The sequence below is a fragment of the Centropristis striata genome, chromosome 13, assembly GCF_030273125.1.
Source record: "Centropristis striata isolate RG_2023a ecotype Rhode Island chromosome 13, C.striata_1.0, whole genome shotgun sequence".
In the NCBI taxonomy this organism is placed as follows: Eukaryota; Metazoa; Chordata; class Actinopteri; order Perciformes; family Serranidae; genus Centropristis; species Centropristis striata.
Window position 1 is genome coordinate 17,409,059 of NC_081529.1, and position 22,614 is coordinate 17,431,672.

Sequence of the window (22,614 nt, forward strand, 5' to 3'; positions counted from 1 at the left end):
TATAGGGGTATCAGAGGCCCATTTATTTTTTTATAATAGTTTTAATACTTTAATTGAGCTGAAATTTGCCCAGTAAAGGCTTCCATTTCCCCTAAAAAAATTTTTTTACAGCCGGGAGGAAAATGGTTTTACTGTTGACTTTATTAAAGCTTGATACTGTTCGATGTCACCTCTAGAGAAAAGAAGCATGTTCTCATTATGCAAGTTCTTAACTGAAGATTGAAACACTCAAGTCGATAATATAACAAACTAAGTGGTAACCTTACACAATCAACACTTCCTTCACAGCATACTGCGTCTTTAGTAAGCATAATTAACACCATTTTTAATTCATTTGTATATGTGAATGTAGGCAGATCTGGAAGCGTGCATGAATTTACATACGTACATATAAATATCTGTGTTTGTACATGTGTGTTTATGTATGCATTTGCATGTACGGATAAATATTTAATGTTTTTCCCTTTTTTTTCCGGTTTGTATCACAGGGTGTATTTTATTATTAAAAATAATAATAATAATAATAATAATAATAATAATAATAATTAAACTTTTAAAAAGCATGTATACAGGAGGTTTTAAGTTCTTCAGCTTAAATATAACTGAAGTAGGCATTAGCTGTGTGTGTGTGTGTGTGTGTGTGTGTGTGTGTGTGTGTGTATGTTAAAAGCAAAGCAACTTTGACACAACCTATATTGCGTAGTCTTTTGCGGTGACGTTTACTTCCTGTTTGCTGAGGAGTGAAGGCCTTACATACAGGACGTGGCAGCAACCGTATATGGTCATAATGAGAGGTAGTGTGTGATGAACAGTGTGTTCGTGTGTGTGTGTGTGTGTGTGTGTGTGTGTGTGTGTGTGTGTTTTCCCAACCTCCCCACCCTATCCTAACCCTGAGGCCAGAGGAGGAAATGTCCAGCCCATGCAGCGTCAGATGAGTATCAGACATTAAAACACCGAGCTCTCCCTCTCTGCCAGTGGTGGAATGTAACTAAGTACATTTACTCAAGTACTTGTCCTTTAGTATTTCCATTTTATGTAACTTTATACTTCTACTTCACAACATTTTTGAGGCAATTTTTGTACTTTTTAGTCCACTACATTTAGCTGCCAGCTTTAGTTACTTTTCAGGTCAAGATTTAACATAAAAAACATGATTAATTCAAAATGATCATGTCATTCAGTCTCATTTTGATGCTGATACTTTTGTACTTTTACTTACTAAGTTTTGAATTCAGGACTTTTACTTGTAGTCGAGTAATTTTTCAGTGTGGTATTAGTATTATTACTAAAGTAAGAGATCTGAAAACTTCTTCCACCTTTATTCGAAACCCAGAACCATACACCAACTGACAGACCTGAAACAGGAAGTCAGGTACATGTTTTTTTATTTTGAAAGACACAGCTGTACATGGCTGGCTGTTGTCCAACTGATCTCCTCGGCACATGCTATGACATTTCAACAATCACTTGATTCCACCCCTCTACGCCAGCCGAACCCTCACTCCTGCTTTCAGGTCGACTGCACCAATTTCCTGCACTCCTCAAAAGAATGGAGCCTCCTCGCACAGGAAAACAAAGCTCCATCCTCTACGCTCTCCCCCCGCCACCGCCTAGACATCCACATAATGTCTGACACTGCTGAACAGAGTGCTGACCAATCCTCCTCTCCTCTCCCGACGCCCTGTGATGACATGACATGGCTGTGATTCACAGATAGAGTGTGTGTGTGTGTGTGTGTGTGTGTGTGTGTGTGTGTGTGTGTGTGTGTGTGTGTGTGTGTGTGTGTGAGATACGTTCATATGTGCCGTCCACTGATAGATTGGGTGAAAACTATGGCTGATCCTCAATTCCACGGGAAATTATACACGGCTCTCAAGCCTGTGCACAAAGATAAGTCATGGAGAAGATTAATGTGGCCTCGACCCATCTTTGTCCTTCATTCTCCGTCCGCTCCCATCAGAATGATCCTCCCACCCTTTTTTTTTTTATTATTTCTCAGTCTATCTCCTTTGTCTTTTTGAGCTCTATGCAACAGCTTCTTCTCCTCCAATCATGCCTCTGCTTTCCTTCCCCACCCTCACTCCCTTCTTTCCTTTTTCATTCATTCATATTTTACTGCCTCAACAGCAACAGACTGTCATCCCACAGAGCCGGAGCTCTTCCTCATTATAATCTTTCTCTGCTTCTATTTGCATTCCTCTAGCTTTCCTTCCTCTGGGGATTTACTTTTATCTCTTCCTCTTTCACCCTGCGCTCCTCCCTCCCTCTCTCTCTCCCTCCCTCCCTCTTTCTCCATGTTAGTGCCTTCCTGTCTCTTCTCTTTTTTTCGTCACTCATGTGCGCCTCATTGCTCTCCTTCTCCTCCTCCTCAATTCGTTTTCTCCGGTTTCTTTATTTCTCTCCCTCTCTCCGTCTTGTTTCTTTCTGTTTCCCCCTGCAAAGTCTTGTAATGAGGTGTGACAAACCTCTACCCTGCTACCATAGCAATAGGGTTTCCGTAGCAACGCAGCAGCGGTGTTGGCGAGGGGTTAGATGGCCGCACAAACACCTTCAACTTCCAGACGCGCTCGCAAAGAGTACAGAACAATAATACTGCAATAATCCTGCAGCACACAAGCATCACAAGCATCTTAACATATCTGCATGTAGGCACGAGTAGTTTTTTTTAATTTATTATATTCATTTTTATTTTTTAATTATCAATTGGAATTTTCTATTTAAATCAAAAGAAAGAGGGTATAAATTGGATTATATTTTCAAAATACGAATGAAGCTCAAATATTTTTTAGTTTTACAAGAAGCTCCCTAAAAATTACTTTTTCTTTAGGCGAGTCTGGTTGATTTGCAGCAGGTTTTTTTTTTTCCAGTTTCTGTACTCAAAAGCATATTTAAGTCATCTTTGTCTATCCCTTTTTATTTTTTAAGGGAACTTTAAATCATTTCAGACTAATCAACTTCTCTTAAAACTTTATTTATTTTTTGTGAAATTAGAACCTGTGCGATATGGGCTTTTTGGGACCGATGCCGATACTGTTTAAGAAGGGCGGGAACTAATCGATAACCGATATGGCAGCCGATATAATAATTTTTTTTTTTTTTGCTAGAATGAAAATAGACCCTTTTTTGTGTGAATTGTGCATCGGTTCTTCACCACTTTGCAAATTAACCAAGAAAGCTACTTTTTCAAACAAAAAACAAAAAAATATAATCATATTATAGACATTATACAAACAATGTATGACATTGTCAGCAAATTCAATAAATGATATCACTGAACATCATTACTGTTCAGTTTCAGTCAATTGCTGACTATAAAAAATAATTAAAAATTAATAGCTAACAACATTTATAAATTATATTTATATGTAACTTGTCCGGAGAAGACTCAGTTTACTTTGAACTGTGTCCTGTTGTTGAAGGAACTTTTTAATCATAAATAATTTTTTACTTCTGTTAAAAGCTTTGGATATGTGTTATGTGTGACAGTGCTACTGCGGAGAGGAGGCAAAGAATACTGGTCTTTATTCATTATTGCAGGATTCCATCACACACAAGCATCTTTTGTGTATTAATAATCAAAATCTTAAGTGACTATGATAAACCATTAGTATAATGACCGCCTCTTGGTGTACGGTTGAGTATTTGTGGGGGGTGTTAAGATGTACAATCCATGTAGAAAAACACCATCTGTCTCTGGATCCCTCAGTTATCCCCCTCCCCACACGACCACTGCCCCCACAACACACACACAGACACAGACACAGACACAGACACACACACACACACACACACACACACACACACACACACACAGTAGTGCTTGACACTGACACTGGGATAATACGAGGGATGTGCTTTCTTTGATAAGCCCTGCCTCCTCTCTGGACAACACTCTCCTCTGCTACATGCTGAGAAAACAAGCCTCTCCTTCAGCTTTTCCCTCTGGAACCTTCCACCGTCCAGATTAATACATCAGTCCCTTCAGGATCTTGCAGAGTTTTTGGGTGATTAATGAGGCTCAAAATGAGTGAAAGTGAATGACCAAATGACTGATAGAATGACTAAAAGTGCTTCATGTTGCTTCCAATGTCTTTTCATATGGTTAAATGTTAGTTGGTAGTTCCTAGAATACTAAAAGAACATGCACCAGACACCACTGCACAAAAAAGAGAAGTGAAACCTCACATGACAGCCGTCAGGCCAAACGACAGTCTGCAACTAGTTTGACGCCATAAATAAAATTTTATAGCCATGATTCCTGTGATTTGTTATGCGTTTTTTCAGCTACAGATAACAACCAAAGAAAACACTGTTAAAAGTCCACTGGTGGGCATGAATCTCTCCAGATGACTCTCTATCAGAGCCATCTTTATCAAGGCAATAACACATGACCCAGTTCAGATGGATATTTTGGTCTGATGAGTTTTTTTTTTTTATAACTTGGAATATATTTGGGTCTTTGTTATTTTAGGTTCTGGAGGAAGAGCTGTAGTAGTTTTTTCTGTGGTTAAAAATCAGGCGGGGACCTACGACTGGGGGCTAATGTGAAGAAAAATAGGTGCAGAGGTAATTTGGGAGGATCTATGTTCAGGACACTTGTAGAAGAATGTAGAGCAACAAGGAAGCCAGGAAAGGAATTATACATCCTTACTGGGTCACAGCAAACATGGTATGGTATGAACAGCGTGAAATTTATTAGGCTATAATCCAGTTTGCAACAGTCATAAAAAGGCATACAAAAGACAGCCTGACACATTAACACGGCTGAGAGCAGCAGTGTGAAACAAGAGGGCTGGAAGAGCACTGGTTAAAAAGGATTATCACAGAATATTGAGCTTATTTGATCAATCACAGACAGCCTGATCTGTCCACACTTATGTTAATGATTCCGGTCTGTGATTTTCAGGATATACAGGTTCCACAAACAGGTTCAAATGTGGTCAAGCTTAATTGTAAACTATTCGTCCATACTAACCTGTTTCTAATTAGGCAAATTTTCAGGTTGAGCTAAACCTCAAGCTTCGGCAGATTTACAGAATTCAACTGAAAGTCCTTTATTTGCTTTATTTGAACTAAAATGATAATGGGGGTTATTACAGGATTCATACAGCTTTTAAAAGTACATTCGAATTCATGAACATTTGAAAACATAACCTTGAAAACATAACGGCTAAGATTAAGCTTTCAAGACAGAGAACCCTGTTATACCTCGAGTTTAAGGACATTTATGCAGCAATGCTGTGTGATGTAACAAGCGTTTTTTCTTCTTTAACTGGCGATGAAAGGAAATGGAAAGTGTTGCAAAACAGATTTAAGCAAGAGACGTTTTCATTTCCAAACTGCACAACTTTTAAATTTATTTGAGGGATGCCAGTTTTCTTTTGTATTTCTGTTGACAGTAAAGATACTGAACTGATAACAGTGGAAGCTTAACTAACATACATCTGGATCGTCAAGTTTTGTTTTTTTCATGGCAGAAGCTTTTGCCCTTACGGTAACAATAAAATCCTATGTATCATCCTGATCAGAGTTTCCCTTTCATTGTTAGGCTTATCCACAGCACCAGAGTGGGTTTGAGCTCCAGCTAAGTTTAATTAATGTAAAATCAATGTGAGCATCAAAGTAACTAAGTGGCATTTACCAGATCTAATGGTTTTAGTTGGTCTCCAGTGGACTTCTTTAGCAAGTTTTGTTTAAGCTCTTTTGGTGTTTTTTATTTATTATCTGCTCTACAGTAGCTTTTCCAACTTTTTGTACACAGATGTGGGAATAAAAATGGTCCAAACTGCTGCAAACTGCTATGACATGATCATGGACCTCCAAGTCTCCTACTATCAGGTGTGAGAGTTACCTGGCTCTGCATCTGGCTCTGCTGTTTGAGGCGGATGTTCTCTGGAGTGTCAGCCACACAGGTGAAGTTTGTCCTGGGGTAGTGTCTAAAAAAATAAACACAAAACAGCAAAGCATGTCAGCACACAGTAAACACACACAGGCAGATGCCAGCTTTTACTCCCACTGTGACGCACAGGCCTAGACTCTAAGAGAAAAAAACAGTATAACTCAAGCAGTGTGCAGTCTGTGGCCCCACAGTGAGGGCATTTGTTATTCAAGGTGGTCCTTAGGTTGAGTTAGGAGCCCCTGTAGACAAAAAGCATGTCAGTATAACACACAATGCTCTGTCAGTGGGAGCCAAGGTAGTCCAAAAAAGAGGAAGTGCAGGCAGGGGCTGTGTGGGGGGGATGAGAGCCTCAAGGTTGCAGAGTTTTGGAGGTGAGCCATAGCAGGTGTGGAAAAAGCTTTCCATGCTTACAAAACACAGGCACACACTTGTGCATATACACACACACACACAGGCACAGTTGTAAGGGGGCTAACAGGAAGAGAAACAGCACGCTACAGACATAGCAACAGGGTCAAAGAGACAGTGGGTGAGTGTGAATGATGTCATGGGCAGCCCCTTTCAGCAGAGCGTGAAGGCGAGGCTCTTTTCTCAATGGATCCTGGGAATTTTCTTGACAGTCACAGAGCCATAACCACCCCGACCTCCTACTGCTCTGGAGAAAAAAAATGCTCTGCCTGGAACAGATATAACAAACATAAATACACACAAGTAAGCAGAAACACGCAGACGACGTGCACGCATGCAAGCAAGCATCCTTCCAAAAGCCATTCATCGCACGCTTATTATTGATCGCCTAAACTGCTGTCAATGGTTGGTGCGTGCAAGGCATAAGTCAGTGTTTTTATACACTGGAGGCTTCTGTGCACAAGTAGCCATCAGCCGTTCACAAATAATGGTGCCTGCCAGTTCAGTGTGATCCTTAAGGCAGCAGAAACACGTGGCTTAAATCTAGTAGGAGAGAGAAGAGCCCTCACAGCTTATCTAACAGCTCATATGGACTGCAGTTCCCAGCCTGCCTCAGGGTGATGGGTGACCTCAAAAATCTCAAACCACTATCCGTGCCTCTGGGTAACCCATTTAGGCAATATGTTTACCATTTCCTTGACAACATGGTAAACAAACTGAAGTAGCATTGGTCCTGGTGTGATTATGGCATGTTAAAAAAAACTTTAACAAAAGGATTGTGGGTTGGCCTATTCTACATAAAGTACTGTTAAAAAAAAAGATACAGGAGCCACTTTAAAGAAACCCCCAATTTCAAAGAGTGGGAAGCGGAGCATGAACGTCGTTGGAGAAGTTGATTCATGTTGGCATTTCAAGCTCTGTGATATACAACAAACCCAAGCATTTGATCCCTGCTTTCATCCATGCAAACACATGCAGGTCTGTGCACGCTCACACTCTGCTTTTGTAACTGCTCGCACTTATTTTCCTGAAAAGGAAACTATTGGCAACATACAGATGTGGTGGTTTGCTACGTTAGCAGCTGAGGCAGGGCAGGCTGCGAATAAGCTGATAAAACAATGCAAATGATGCTACTCTTTTACTGTTGTGAGATATCTTTTCACAGAAATTAAAGACACAGCACTCTGTCTTTTTCATTTGTACGGCAAACTTCCATAACTCATAACTTTGTTACATTTGCTTGAAAACAAGGCTCCACGGCTAAAAATCTACATTTTGTGACACTACAAATGTCTATCTTTGGCTTTTAGGTCTAGACTAAGGTTATCACGATATATATATGCTTATACAAGAATTTTAAACGTTTAACTTTTAAAAAATGATACCACAGCAGAAAGACAAAAAGTCCAAGTCACACAAAATATTTTCCTTTGTCCTTTTTCAAAATTAAGAACCTGTACACAGTGCTGGTAAGGAAAACATACCAACACATTAATGTTTGTATGCATCATTTCTAACTGTAGGCTTCATCTGTGCAGCCTTGGATTGAAAATCTGATTGCAGAGCTGTTTTTGGTACTTTCAATACTAATCGAATGTATAATTAACAGAATGTGGTATCGACGATGTTTTGAAGTATCAATACCTTTAAAAACCTGACTCTAGATGGGGCTTTCAGTTTTTATTAGTCAATATTGTCTTGAGTGTGAACCTATCAGTTTTTTTGCTTTAAATGCTTCAGATTAAGCAACTTTCACTAACTGACCGTCATACATTTTGGCCCATTAGTCCATTTCACCAGCAGAGTATTCCTTTATGTTTTTGGGGACTTTCCCGTTAGAAAGGCTTGGCAACTATGAATATGTTTCAGGTTTCTCTAGAGTTGGGCGTGTCTAGTTTGTGGTGGAACACACTTCCTTTCAGAGAGCATCACTGCGTCTAACAACCCCTGCTCATCTAAAGCAGAGGGTTGTGTGTTCAATCCACACACCCTCACCACCAGCATCTGTGCTAACAGCATTCCTGTCATCTTCTATGCATCTTTAGAAACTGTCCTTGCACTTAAGGGTCAGTAAATTGCTGCACAAACACACAACAGGGTTGAAGATGTGAGCTTAGTGACTCAGTGGGATCTTGTAATGTGTCTGCGCAACCATGCTTGCGTTTTCGTGCCTGTTTGAGGCCATGAGTGAGTCACAAGAACACTCATCTATCTGTCAGGTTGTATAACGAGGTAATAAGTCGCAGACGGGAGTGGGTGACACATGCACAAACTCAGTTAGCCCTGTGAACGCTAAAGAGGGAGTGATCAAAATGGAGGGGGGGAGGTACTGCTGGGAGTGAGGGGGCCACGCATGTGTAATCACACACACACACACACACTCACACACAAACCGCCTACTGTGCAGGAGGAGAGGCCTGTTTGCATAGTGGAACCAGGAGATGTGGTGGCCGGCTTGACCCTGTGAGACCTGGAAAGGTTGTAATGAATCATTCAGCAGGAACATTTCATCCACATGAAAACTCTGGACACAAGTGTCATCAAAACACATCACAGTAGAGGAGCTGTAGCTGGTGGAGGCTGAGATGATGAAGGAGAAAGAGAAAGCAACATGTCTGCTGTAAAGTGACTGGCAGAATCCATTACACAATGAGGCTCGTACATCTTTCAATGAGAGCTGCACAACCCAGAAGAGCAGTGTCATGTCACATTGTGAAAGTGGCTTTAATCTTAAACAACATATGAACAAATGATTGAAGATGCTGACAGTCGGTTTAAATGATAACACTAAATCAAGACATTTGTGACAAGCTTTAATAACACCACATTTGATGTTCAAATTAATTTCGGGACTATCAGTCATTAGAGCAGCGTCCCGCAAATGGCTTCCACAGTCTCAGGGAAATGAAGAATTTTTCTGTCCACTTATCTGCCCTACTAAATCTCCCACAATCCCCCCCCCCAACCCCTGTGACTCCAGCATCTAATCAGGGATGGGACTCTCAGGGAAGAGGTGGGTGGGAATAAAGTAAAAACAAACAACGCCTATATCAATTACTAAGGACAAATATAGAGGAGTAATGATAAAGTAGTTATCCCACAGAATAATGACCGAGAACATAGTCTGAATTCCTCTCCTGAAGCGGGAAGCTTCTTCCACTGATGATGTTTACTCGAACAAGGCTTGTTTTAAACAAACGGAAAGAGGCATAATAAACAGGCTCTGAAGGGCCCAGCTCCTGCTGGTGCGGGGAGCGGGGGGGACAGGGAAGAGAAGAAGCTGCTTCAGTCTGTGGAAACGAAGAAATGAACTGACGGCATCTCCTGTAATGTTCTGACACCTTAAACCAAATGTGAAAGACTTGAAGTAGGATAGGACAGAGATGTTAACCACTAAGAGTAACATCTGAAAGTGTTGTATTTTTGATAGGCGCTGGGCTTTACTTGTTTAGAGGTTTACAATCATATAATCAATAGTGTTCCTATGAGGCAAATTCAATCCCTGAACAGTTAAAATAAGTAAGAATAAAGCACAGGAAGACCTTTTTAGACAGGAGACAATGGCATGTCCAAGGCTGCGTTCCGACTGCAGGCGAATCTGATTCAAATCAGATTCCTACTCAAATCAGATTTTCAGGGCTGACTGTCCACACTGTTTTTAGCAAGTGTCCAAATCGGATATGGCTCTGTTCAGACTGGGCCACATTATTGACTGATCTGACAGGTTGCTATAGTAACGGCGTCAGAGCGTCTGACGTCGTAACGGCGTCAGACGTCATATAATTGCAACGCCGACAAGAACTAAAACAACAAACATGATGGAGGCAGGTCACCTCAGTATATTGGCCTTATCACTGTCCAGTAGAGGTGCAGAACATCTCAGACGCACCAGGGGAGAAATCAGGCGGATGGACACCCCCGTCGGCCCGTATGAGTCGGGCGCGGCTGCCGGTCGACACCTCGTCTCCGCGCTGCCGGCGCTACGCGTGCCGCGTAGAGTGATGTCACGGACAGTAAAAAACGATCTGAGTGTTTGGAGCGGTTCAGACTGAGACGCATCTGTCCAAATGTGATCTGAAACTACCTCCCGAAGGTGGTTTCGATCCGGTCTGCAAAAATCGGATTTCATGTGATTTGTGACTGTTCAGACTTCAAAAGAGCCACCCAGTTCCAATCTGGATGGGCTAAAAATCGGATTTTGGCTGGCAGTCTGAACAAGGCCAATGGCATGTCCAAGTAGATAAAGCACAGGTGTAAATAATTAAAGCAACGAGAGCTCAATTCCATTCAGCTGCTTCAGTTTCAGGCTGCTGGTATTGAGCATGTTGCCTTACCGACAGAATAAAACAGAGCCCCTGTTAATGTTATTAATAACATCTGTGCTGTCCTACAATGATAGTTCTGTAAAAACAAAAAGACATTTTGTATATGAGATGCTTGTATCCACATGTGAGCAGGTTGCACTCCAGAAACAGAAACACATTTGGTTATCCTGGAAATTATTTGGATGCATGTCAGGTTTTTCCTTATCAGATGTAGTCATTGTGGCAGTTTAAAATGTGACCTTTCACTGAGTTGGAAACATTTTGACTTGAGAGAGAAAATGTGCAATTATCCTGAGTGGTGTGAATCCATTTGTTGAATATAGAGACAGACAAAAGCATGTGATTTGAGGAAAATCCGGCAAACTGCTACAACTGCTGTAAGTTTCAGTCACACCCTGTCAGTGGCTGTTGTTAGGAGGCTGCAGATACCTGTACCTTCTGATGATGGATATTTTAATGGCTGTTTGTGGCTAATAAACACACACAACAAAACATTCTTGCAGCCAAATTTGGAATGAAGACAGCATGAGAAAATTTTGGTTTGCATTCAGTCTGAATGCATCTTCTTTACCTGCAGCAGGGCAAAAAAATAAAAATCTAGGTCCAAACTCGGGCTGCACGACATATTGTTTCAGCATCGACAATGGAGATGCGTGCAGTAGTCACATTGCAGGATGTGCAATGTCAAATAAGGCAAATTAACTGAAACTGGTCATGCTACAATTTTCTGAAAACTTGCAGAATTCTCATTTTCCATTACTAATCAAGCAGTGCACCATGACTTGCTCTAAGTTGGCTCAGAAAGGCCAGAAGTAAGAGAAGCCCTCTCTCCCTGCAGAAAGGGAGAGGCCCCTGTTCATGGTTTGACTGTCAACTGGGTCGGACCAGGTGCTTCAGGGGTCTGCAGTGATGCAGTTGGTATCCTGCTCGACCCTTCCTAACACACAGACTTTGTCTCATTTTCCATGCTTTCTCTTAATTTTGCTCTCAAAGTGCACCAGATTGATGCATAAAAATGTAAAGCAAAAAATTCCTTTCAGGGGAGCATTTTCTTGGATCCTCCAAGAGGGTGAAAATTCATTCCTGGAGGGTATTTTTATAATTGCAATATATCACAGGAAAGAATTGCAACGTCAGTTTTTTCTGCGATATCGTGCAGCCCTGGTCAAGACATATGGACAAGAATTGTTATATAATGCTCCTTGAAAATGTTCCCTTACAGTTTCCCCATTTACAAGACACAGAAAAAAAATACAGCTACATGCCATTTTACTCCAGACTCTGAACAAATAAACTTTCCCTGGTATTAATCATAAAGGAAGCCAATTACTGTAGAAGACAGCTGACCACAAGCTACCACTCTACTATATTGTTTCCACTGGGGTTGAGAATGACAATGCTAGCATGACGTGTTGATTTATTTTCCTGGCAATAAATGGCAGTTCAGGAAAAATGCAAAAGAGCTTGTCAGAACATGAAGCAACGCCTTCTCTCTGCATTCCCTCTCAGAACATGCACTCCCTCTACAACTCTCTCACTCTCACACACACACAACAGAGAGGGGGAGAAAATCATTATAAGTAATGGCAGAGGGGGATTCCATGGATTCCTGATGAGCCTTTAGTGTGTGAGTATGTGCTGAAGCGTGAGTGGACATGCTAGTTTTCAGTGTGTCTGTCTGTGTCACTGTAGAGGAACTTTAGGAATTTCCTTTGTTGATACCCCCCCCTTCCCCACAGAGGAGGAGGAGGAGGAGGAGGGAGGGAGGCACTTTCCCACACCACATATAGGCCTTTTCTCTGAGGGGGGAGCTGGAATAGTCACTGATAAATAGCAGAGGAGGGAGAAAGGGGCCTTAGTTGGGTTGCAACATGATTACACACACATTTGGAGAGTCCTATTTCTGTCTGTGGACAGATTAAACACTGCTGTCAGTGTCTTTGGGATGCAGGCTGAACCGGTTGAGTAGAAAAGCATGGGATATGCTCACTGACATGCATAATATGATGACTTTAGGGACAACTTACGCATTGCAGTATGGTAGCTTGTCAAAGCCTTTGTAATTCTTCATGTTTAGAGTCATTTTGCAGACCTCGCAGCTGAAGCATCCTTTGTGCCAGTACTGTAAAAAAAAAACACAAAAGACACAAACTGATGAGAAGGGAGAGATTTCAGACATTTGTTTCACTAAACGAAGCCTCCAAAAGAACCACACACACAGAAAACAACCCATACACCATCTAACACAGGAAAGCTAATTGAATGAATAAAGCCAGAACTACTTTCTATTCCCTTGAGGTTACACAGGGACTGGAGCTGGATACAAACAGAAAGAATAGCAACTGTTAAGACTGTGTGAAAAAAAGGTGGAGCAAAGTGGGAACAGTAGTTTGTGTATGCTTCCACTGAACAGTTGCAAAAAAAAAAACAACGTCCCCTTTTGCTTACAAATTGTCTGGTTACTATTTATAAGTAGATGTGGCTAGCTGCACCGTTGAGAGCGGAGAGGAAGGCGCTGCAAAGTTTGTGATTGACACGTTTGGATCTGTGGTTTCATGATTTTATCTGAGGTCATTTTCACACATTTATTCTTAGCTTAATGTATGTGTGCAGTATGAGTTTTTATTTTCCACATACACTACAACATTGTTGTTTTCAGTTGGTGCTGCAGAGAGTGCTTGGTCTGAAAGCCACCTTTCTGACCGTCTTCTCATCTCTGCAGGCCTGCATGTTTCTGTAGCTCCCCTATGCATCTTCATAAAGGGCCATGCCTCTATCTCCCTCACCACCCTGTTTCCCTTCCTCCCACCCACCGATCTGCCCTCTTGCCTCCTTTCCTTTTCTCTCCAGGCACTGGGCTGATCTGAGGCCTGAGGGTTCAAAGGAGGATCGAGGGAGGGAGGATTGGAGAAAACTGGAAGGAGGGAGGAAACATGAAAGGAAGGAGCTGGAGAGAGCAAGAGGAAGGGAGGGGTGGGCAAGAGAGAGAAAAACGCCAGAGAGTGAAGCAATGATCTGGCTGCTCCTGCTATCGTCAAGGAAAGGGAGAGAGGAGTGCAAAGACAGAGAGAAAGAAAGAATGGGAGGGAAAGAAAGAGGGAGTCCTTATTAACATGGCCTCCGGGTGCTCTGTCATCCCTTTCTCCCACTCTTTATCACTTTCTACAGCAATTGCCCACACACAAAACACTAATGTTGAAAACAAACCTTGCAGAAAAGAACGATTCAAAACAGAGGACAAAACTGCATGTCAAAGTTCAACATCAATTTCTTCATGTTTCACTCAAATGCAAAATGCCGGTCCGATTTCACACAGTCTTCTCAGGACAAGACACAGGACTGCGAATGGAAAAATCCATCATGTCTCTGTGTGCAGTGATGCAGTTTAGTAATATAGCATATGTTACAGCAGTGATAAACATCTGGCAATAAATTACCAGGATGTTGACGTTTACTGAAAAGCTGCAGACGGACAGTAGACACAATCATGGCAGCGCTTTGTATGGAAACATGACCAAACAAAGCACAATGGGCATTTCACTTCCTTCCATTATCAAACAAGAATATGGCTTCAGGCTGGTTTAAAGAACAGTCTTGACTGTTCTGTCTGGATGTAGCAGACCACCCAGGGTGGTGCGCGATGACAATAGGCAAGTCTATGTGTGTCTGACATTGGTGTTTGTAGCTGTGAGCCAGCAATATTGTGCTTAGGCATAGAAAAGAGGAGGCTCACAGCGGAGACCCAGTCTGGGCTCTGTTCAGCGGAGCTGTGATCCACAGCCAAACACACTGGGCCAAGCCTTCAAATGCAAACTCCTTATCCCAATACAACCCATCGGGGTCTGAGGGAGCTGCAGATGGACACATCGTGTTACTCTTTCCACTGCTCTCCCTCTCCATTGTTCTGGCTAGCACTGCAATGGCAAATCCCTTTACAAACAACAGCACAGTGCAGGCAGATTCCATTTCCTCTAGCTTCAGCTGATTTGCAGCTGTGGATGTGGCTGCCATCTTTGCATGCACAGTGTCTGGTTCATCTACTCGTAGTGCAGCAGCCCAGTATGATATTCTCCACAGACTATTGTTATCCTCCTCTCATTTAGCCAAATCTGTGATAATGATAAACTAGAGATAAACTAACACGGTGTAATGCTAATGTAATGCAAATGCTTTCAGCCGAAAGGTGAGCCTATCAGCTGAGCATGGACTTTGACACTCCTGTTTTTCCCTGAGTAAATATTGACCTTGGAACTATTACCAGGGCTGCTGAACTCAACTATTTAGCAAACTATGCCTAAGCCTAGTCCAACCTGCTAACCCACATTCTACAAGGACAACCTTTGTCACCTTAACATGGATAACATTGAACTCTCAGGGGAAAAGATATCTGGCTCAAACTCTTGGATGAAGCACCAACAAGCACACACTTCTAAACACAGATGCTAACAAGCACTAGGGCCACATGTGGAGGAGCTCAGGGCAGCATGTGTCCACATTTGCAGTAGCAAAACGTAAATACATTACCGATACGTTAAAAAGGACCACCGAGGGAACTTTATTCAGTATGCATTTAGCCGCTGCAGGCATCTTTTCTAGCTGTATTGCTGAACACACTTTTTTTTTTTTGCTCAGTAGTGGTTGCAGTTTCTTACAGATAAAATCAAATGTGGAGGGAGGTGAAATACAATCCCAAGTGGTCACTGGAGACTCATATGAGATGTATTCTAATGCCTGAACCCAGACACAATCTGAATATCAGTATCAGTATGTGGTAAGAATATTTGAAGGCTGGGACTTATATTGGGTTGAGGATTAAGGCGAATAGATGCCAAACGGAAAGGAAGGGAGCAAACAAACAGAGACGTGGGGGCGAGAAACATCCCAAATGTGTGTTTCGAGTGGCCATCCAGCACTTAGCCTTGTCCGGATCCAGGATAACCTGGCTCCTGGCTCTCTTAAGGCAGGATCTGGCAGTCAGCTGGAAAATGAGGACACTGCAGAGACGGAGCCCTAGAAATAAAACGCCCATAAAAAAAAACCCAGCACTGTCTCCCTGTATCAGCGCAGCTCAAGGGCACATGTGTATGCGTGTGTCTATATGAGTATTAACTGTGTGTGTGTAGTACTGTATGTAGGTTATACGTCTCAGTGCATGATGCATGTGTGTCAGCGGAGATCTAAGACTCCAATCAAGAGCAAAAATGCTCAGTCAGCCTCGCAGCTCCCTCTCAGTGGCACCCAAATGCAAGTTGGCCTGGACAAAAAACCCTGCAGCTATCTGGGAGGGCAGCACGACTCCAGACATCATGTATCTACACATCACACACACAGGGAGTGTTAGTGAGAGTCTGACCAGGAGCATGCTCTCACATACTGATAGGAAACATTTGTGGGACTCGTTTAACACATTAATATGCTGCAGGCCTGTTGTTTAAACCACTTCCTTAATCATTATTAGTGCATAATCTATATATATCTGATTGCTCAAAACATTCAGTCCACTAACCACAGCAACGCATTTACCAAATCAACAGTGTCATATGATTTTAAATAGAAACACTGGCTGGAAACATTTGTCAAATGTCTACCAAGTGACTCATAGAGCAGGAAGATTTACAACAACCTCCTCTGACCATATCTTATTTATAGATTTTTAATAAAACGACTTAATCTATAGACCATGTTAAGTGGATTTCTCACAATCCAGCCTTCTGATAGTCACCATATAAAACATCAGAGGATTTAACACCTTATAATACTGAAGGACATCCCTAGGGACTGTCATTTAATGTTTCACAACTCTTGGTTAAATCAGTAGCAATTAACTTCAGTCCAAACCACTTACTGCTTTATGATTTTAGAGGCTGATTAGACCCAAAGTTTCAAAGATGCTGCAATGGCTATTTGACTCAGATGTTTATAGAAACCCAAAAGCAGCTAGATTAGTGATGCAAGATATCTGTACCCATAAGTCATCTTTACATGTCCGATTAGACAGATTATTTCAAAGAATCTAATTTGAATTATGAAGCAAAATGCTCTTTTTAAAAGCCAAAGTATGTTTGTGAAGTTTTTTAATGTCCTTTACTTGAGAAAATAAGAGTTGGATCGGTCAAAGATATGAAATATTAAATCATCCATCTTTGCTTACCAAATCTTAGCATTCCTTACCCCTCATGTGTGCATAAATTATAGTTCAACTTCTTTTTTAAATGAAAATATGTTAAATTATTATTTGATTATCAGTTGTCATATCACTATTGGCTACGACAATTTTCTTTTTTTCTTTAAAATCAGTATTTTCTGAGGCTAAATACAGTGGAAGCACCACCATACACACACATGGTGGGGCATTACAGCAGATTACTCTGTGTGAAGGATTATTCTTGTGTAAAACAGTACATGCCTAAAGACATAGTGCCCACATCTGGCTGGTGCTAATAAAGGAAACTAACTCATTTAAGCACGCTGGTTAATTATTTGTCTACCTGGTGCCATTAATTTTTACCGAAGCCAAAGGCCTTGTTGCTGGCTCGCAGGCGGACAGTGATTTGAATAGACATGCTATGCTACAGTAGAGTATGCACTTAACACACTTTCCAATCCACTCCAGAATGTGATGTGCACTTAGTAACATACACATCCTGCCGCCCCAGCAACGAGACATTAATAAAAACAAAATAAAATCCCAGTAGAACGGCTCGGAGATGAGCACAGAAGAGGTGAAATGTCAAAACACTTCTCGTCATAAATCATCTGAATGAATTCACTTTACCAAACATCCAATCATGTTGTCACGTGGCTTTTATTAGATAAAACTGTCCCTTTGCCTTTCTTTCTATTTTATTTTAAGCCAAAGCAACACAAAGAGCCTGGAATTTTTTCCTGTGCTGCTACAAATAAAGCTGTAATGGGAGTGGGAGAGCAAACTCAGCATGTGAACAAGTTCCTTTTTCTGATAACACACACAAAGGAGAAGTACCTGGCCGCTCAGTGTGGAGTCAACACCTCAGATGATTTTGACTGTAATGTGTGTTTGTGACAGTGAGTCATCAAAGGGAGGTGACTGGTGGTGGCTGGACAGATTCCTCACCTCCTGTACTGTTTGGACAACATGAATCAGCTCTCAGAATAATCTGTCTAAATATAAGCAGGCATTAAAGCCATAGACATTTTCCTCTAAACATTCAATCAAGAGGAATGTGTTCACATTGGCCCATCAGAGTGCAAATCCTCAAGAACTACTTGTAAAATATTTGCATAATGCTGAAATTTAAACAGTAAGGAATTAAGTGATTATATGTAGCACACTGTTCTCAGAGATAACAAGCTTTTTTGTGATTTGTAAGACTCATTTTTTATTTGATTTCACATGACTAAGCATGATGTAAGCTCCTTCATACCATAAAGACTGTACAGAGGCGCACAGCTCACATACTGTACTCTTCTGACCTTTAACCCTCTTTTCCAGCAATTTCCTGAGATTGAGCGGCAGCAGTACAATTGAGGCTCACATCCTCTCCAGAAACCTACACTAGACCCGAATAACACAGCAACTAATTTGTTAGTTAAATAATAAAAAAAAGGACTTTCGACAAGTCAGTCGAAACTGTGAAAACTTGAGGAAGGAACTACAGTATGTGTCAGATACATCAGCCTGTGAAGCAAATTATGTATGAAATCTGATTACTACACACACTTTTCTTAATTCCAACTGTGTCTGAACATTTAGCTCATGTGAACTAGGATGTGCAGGCACTTTTTCTCTACCTACTGGGTCTGTGTAAGAATCAGGGTCCACAATACTGTAAGCAAGATGACATAAATCGTTTTAAAATCTAATGTTACAAATAATGTTGAAGTTTAAACAACACTATATATATATATATATATATATATATATATATATATATGTATATAACTTTTTAATGCAATGAGAACAGTGGGATCTGCATTTTCTCCCAACATTATAGCACAACTTGTTGTGTGATCTATCTGCTACAAATCTTTACATTAAAACTAGAAATTAAAAATCAATGTAGTGTTTTTGTTTTAATTAAGTGTATCGATATTTTTTGCCCCCCTGCTCCCTACTAGTGTTACAATAAAATCAATTCAATTCAATCAATCAATTCTAATTTGAAAATCAATCAAACATGAGCTTTCAGTTTCAATAATCTAAATCAAAAGCAGGATCAGGGAAATTGGAAATTTGATCTAACAGCCTTGGTGTGGAACATTCCAGAAAAATATGGCAGTAATATCAAACTTGATACCATGTACCTGGTCGTTTCTAAAGGAATGAATTGTCAGGACAAAAGAACGAATGATCTGTTGATCTTTACCAATCAAGACTATAGTCTAACAATGTTGTAGTCTTCAGTGCTGAAAAAAAATTAATCTAAACATTACCTCAAAATTTCTACCTCCTACCTACTCAACTGAAACAATTATTTTAAAGTTTAACTGAAGATTCTCATCAGATTTCTTCCTGCTATTGATCATTCTGTGAGTATAACATCAGGGAACAAAAGCAAGACAGCAGAATCATTAGAACACAGTGCTATTTCTTGTCTGTCGGCGTTGGAAAAGCCTTTGCCGACATGCTGCTATGAAGAAAATAACCTCCCAGCTGGTTTTTGTCCATCCATATTTATTTTCACTTTCTCCTCCACAAATGGACTGTTTTGTTTTCAGTGAGCCTGTGTCTTATCTATAATACTTGGTGCCATGTGGGAGCTCATTTGTTGCCTAAAAAGCTGTGTCTAAAACAAGCAGAGGAAACTTTGCCAATACTGGCTGAAAACACTTATCAAAATGTTTTGACATGTTCAAGAGCCAAACGTATATTCACGAGCCAGTAGCAATGTTTGTGCTTCATACTCACTTAATAAAGGATGAGCTGTCAGAACAAGTATTTATAGACTTTGAAATACTACGTTAAGTGAAATAGTAGCTGATTTACTACCCAGGAACAAGTTACACAGCTTCATAACAGCACAATAAAATATTAATAAATCTCGTAAAAGTGAAGTAGGGCTGTATCTCTTCACCTGCAGGTAGGAACATGCTCTGTGATTTAGACATACAATATGCAGGCAGCTCCTAGAGATTGTAAGGACACAGACACTCCAGCAGAGATGAGTGTTTCAGAGAGAGAGGAGCTTGAAGCTGTAACCACTCCACACACATCTCTCAATCTTGAAAATACAGACTTCCTGAATGCTGGAAATGGCAGTTAATCTTAAAGCGACACATACAAATCTTTTCACTCCACCAGACATTGCATTAAACACTAAATGTGACCGGTTTCCCTGCTAAGGTTTGCATATCAGGAACTGTTAAATACAGCTTTTGTATCACTTCCTTGTTGAAATTTTCATTGGCTGGAGTTCAACAGCTAGGAAAAAAAGCTAACCTGGTAGATATAAGTCTTATACTTGAGCCAACGAATCAGCTCTAAACTCCTTACAACCAACAAGTATTTTAAGTACTGAAGGGAAGCCACATAACCAGCAAAACCTTCACCAACAAGCGCCTCAACCAAAATTCACTTCCTGTCTTTACATGTGCTCAGCTGCCTGCTCCCTCTGCTGGGCCCAGCCCTGCTATACTGGAATGCAGCTGACAGACAAACAAACCACTGTGGCTCTGCCTCTCCATGCCACAGAGCCGTATTATAGAAGAAGACTGTCAGGTAGTGAGGTATTCATCAGTGGCTGAGAATACGAATGGAGGAACCCCACGAGTACTCTGCCTTCACCTGAGCTAGCCTAGCACACGGAAAAATCCCCAGCCAATGTGGCCTCGGATGCTTTAAACAAACTGGAAGGGCAGTGTGTGTGTGTGTGTGTATGTGTGTGTGTGTGAGCCACGGTGAAGGGAAAGGGGAGGTTGTTTGTGTCTGAAGGGGTGAGCGCTGATGCGGAATGGCAGCAAAGACAGACAGCAGGCTACTCTCCTGTGCTTGCTTCAGAGCAGGGAGACGGTACAGCAGCAGGCCTATGACAGAGCACGTTTTATGGGAGGGTCTGTCTGCTGGAATGCACTCTGCTTCAGGCCAGATATCAAAGCACATCCAGGCTGTACTTGTGGCAATTTGGTTCTCATCAATAACAGCCTCCTAACATGACTTGTATTTTTTTGTGTGCATGAAGAGGGCTTCTGAGATAAATCAATTCCAGTCCGAAGCACTTTGGGAAAACATTAGTCATGCTGCATTCGAGAACACAACCATGCAGAGAGCAATAATGCACCCAATCAAGAGCTGATGTTAGATAATGTGCTTTGTTGTGTGCTCTTTCCCCACCTTGCTTGTCCGTCAACCCCAACAGATAAGCATGTCTCAACAGGGATTGATTTTCAATGGCCATTCAGACGTCCATTAGACAAATTATCTACTTGCCTCAAGCTAAGCTTCAGTAAAACACAAACACTGCTATTCAATATGCCAAAAATCTACAGACCCCACCCACCTAGTGAATTGAGTGTGTTACATGTATCTTGTTGCAAAGTTGCAGCTGAATTCAATAAATGCAACACATGATCAAATATACCACCTTATATTAAAAAAGTGTGTCAGGAGCCAGATGTGATGTACCAATGTTAACCCATGTGTGAATTAGTGACCTGCTAAGAGTAACTACAGGTAAACCTGATGAGATTAACACCTTGGCTGAGATTAGGCTGCTGCTTTTGACTGAAAACTAATCAAGGCGGCTCCATTTATAATGATCCATGACTTGGATTAGCCGGTGAATTGGACATGTCCAAAATCAGTCCACGCTGCCCACGAAAAGCTCAGTTATGGGCTATATTAACATTAGATATTATTCCATTAAGTTCCGTATCGTCTAGTACATGCAAGTTAAATCACTCGACCACAGAAAACGGGTTTCTAGACGTTAGCTTATGGTATTCATCAGTTTTCTTTAAAGCAGTGGTGCCAGCCAGGCCCAAACCAGGCTGACGGAAGCACTGTGAGGCGCTGGTTTTAGGGTGAATCAATATCATAGCCTTAAGTCATTGCCTTAAAGGAAAAAATATATAAATCCCGGTTTCTTAAACTGACCCATTATCCTCACAATATGGTGTGATTTCGTTTCTGCTTCGCGCTTACATGCCACCGCCTTCCAGACGTGGAGCTAGCCGTTAGCTCGCCTTGCTAGCGAAATACCTGTCCTGTTGGGGTGTTCAATTCATTCACAAAAATATGTGAAAGGTGTCATTTTATGAGAGCGAAAATTGGTAAATTCGGGGTACAGAGGGAGGACAGTGTATTAAGAGCGTTTTTAAAAAGAAGAATACACAGAAAGATGGGTTTCTCGTGTTCTTACCTTGTCCAGACAATTCACTTTTTCCGTGGGGTAAACGACTAGATTACATCTGCCACACAACGGATTCATGTTGGAGGAATGCAGCTCTTCTAGCTAGTTAGCACGGAAACCGCCGATTATACTGATTTTTTAGCGTTGTGGTGTCGAGTCCCTCACTTCAAAAACTAGCTATGGTGTGCGATTATGATCAGTAGCAGACCAACACTAATCTAGTTGTATGTAGCAAATCCAGGAGGTTGTTGTTGTCGTTGTAGCCGCACAGCTGGCTGTCAGTCCACTAACCAGACACGGAAAGCGCGCTCCCGCTTCCTCCCTTGACTGCGCGTGACCGGGTAGAAAGGGAAGAGGCAGTGTGGGAGGTTCAATTTTTTTTTAACTTGGAAGAAAGATGTGATTATTATTTCAGTGAAACTAGAACATCCGTATAATGTACTCTATTAACTGAGACTATTTGGGTGTTGCAACATAATACGAGTCTTGTGAAAGAAATCCATCCATGTGCATGTTGTCTGTCCTCATCCCATCTGTGCTCGCATTGCAAACTCATGCGATCATCTTCATTCTTGCAGGTTTTTTAGGGGCTTTACCAATCCAGTGATCACAATTTTACACATATGCCACGTTCACTGCATTTCCTGCTTGATGT

General features: G+C 41.3%; 1 protein-coding gene across 2 annotated transcripts in view; it reads right to left on the reverse strand.

The window, feature by feature from the left end:
* Window positions 1-22,452, reverse strand: part of lasp1 (LIM and SH3 protein 1) — a 32,037-nt gene extending 9,585 nt beyond the window's left edge. Inside the window, exons 1-3 of one of the 2 annotated variants that reach the window (XM_059347709.1) lie at window positions 21,969-22,452; window positions 12,660-12,754; window positions 5,852-5,936 (exon numbers count right to left, since the gene is read on the reverse strand). In XM_059347709.1, coding sequence (XP_059203692.1) covers window positions 5,852-5,936; window positions 12,660-12,754; window positions 21,969-22,037 — 249 coding nt within the window. In that variant the 5' untranslated portion in view covers window positions 22,038-22,452. The remainder of the gene's footprint in view (window positions 1-5,851; window positions 5,937-12,659; window positions 12,755-21,968) is intronic. The other variant, XM_059347708.1, reaches the window with a different exon arrangement.
* Between the last annotated feature and the right edge of the window lie 162 nt (window positions 22,453-22,614).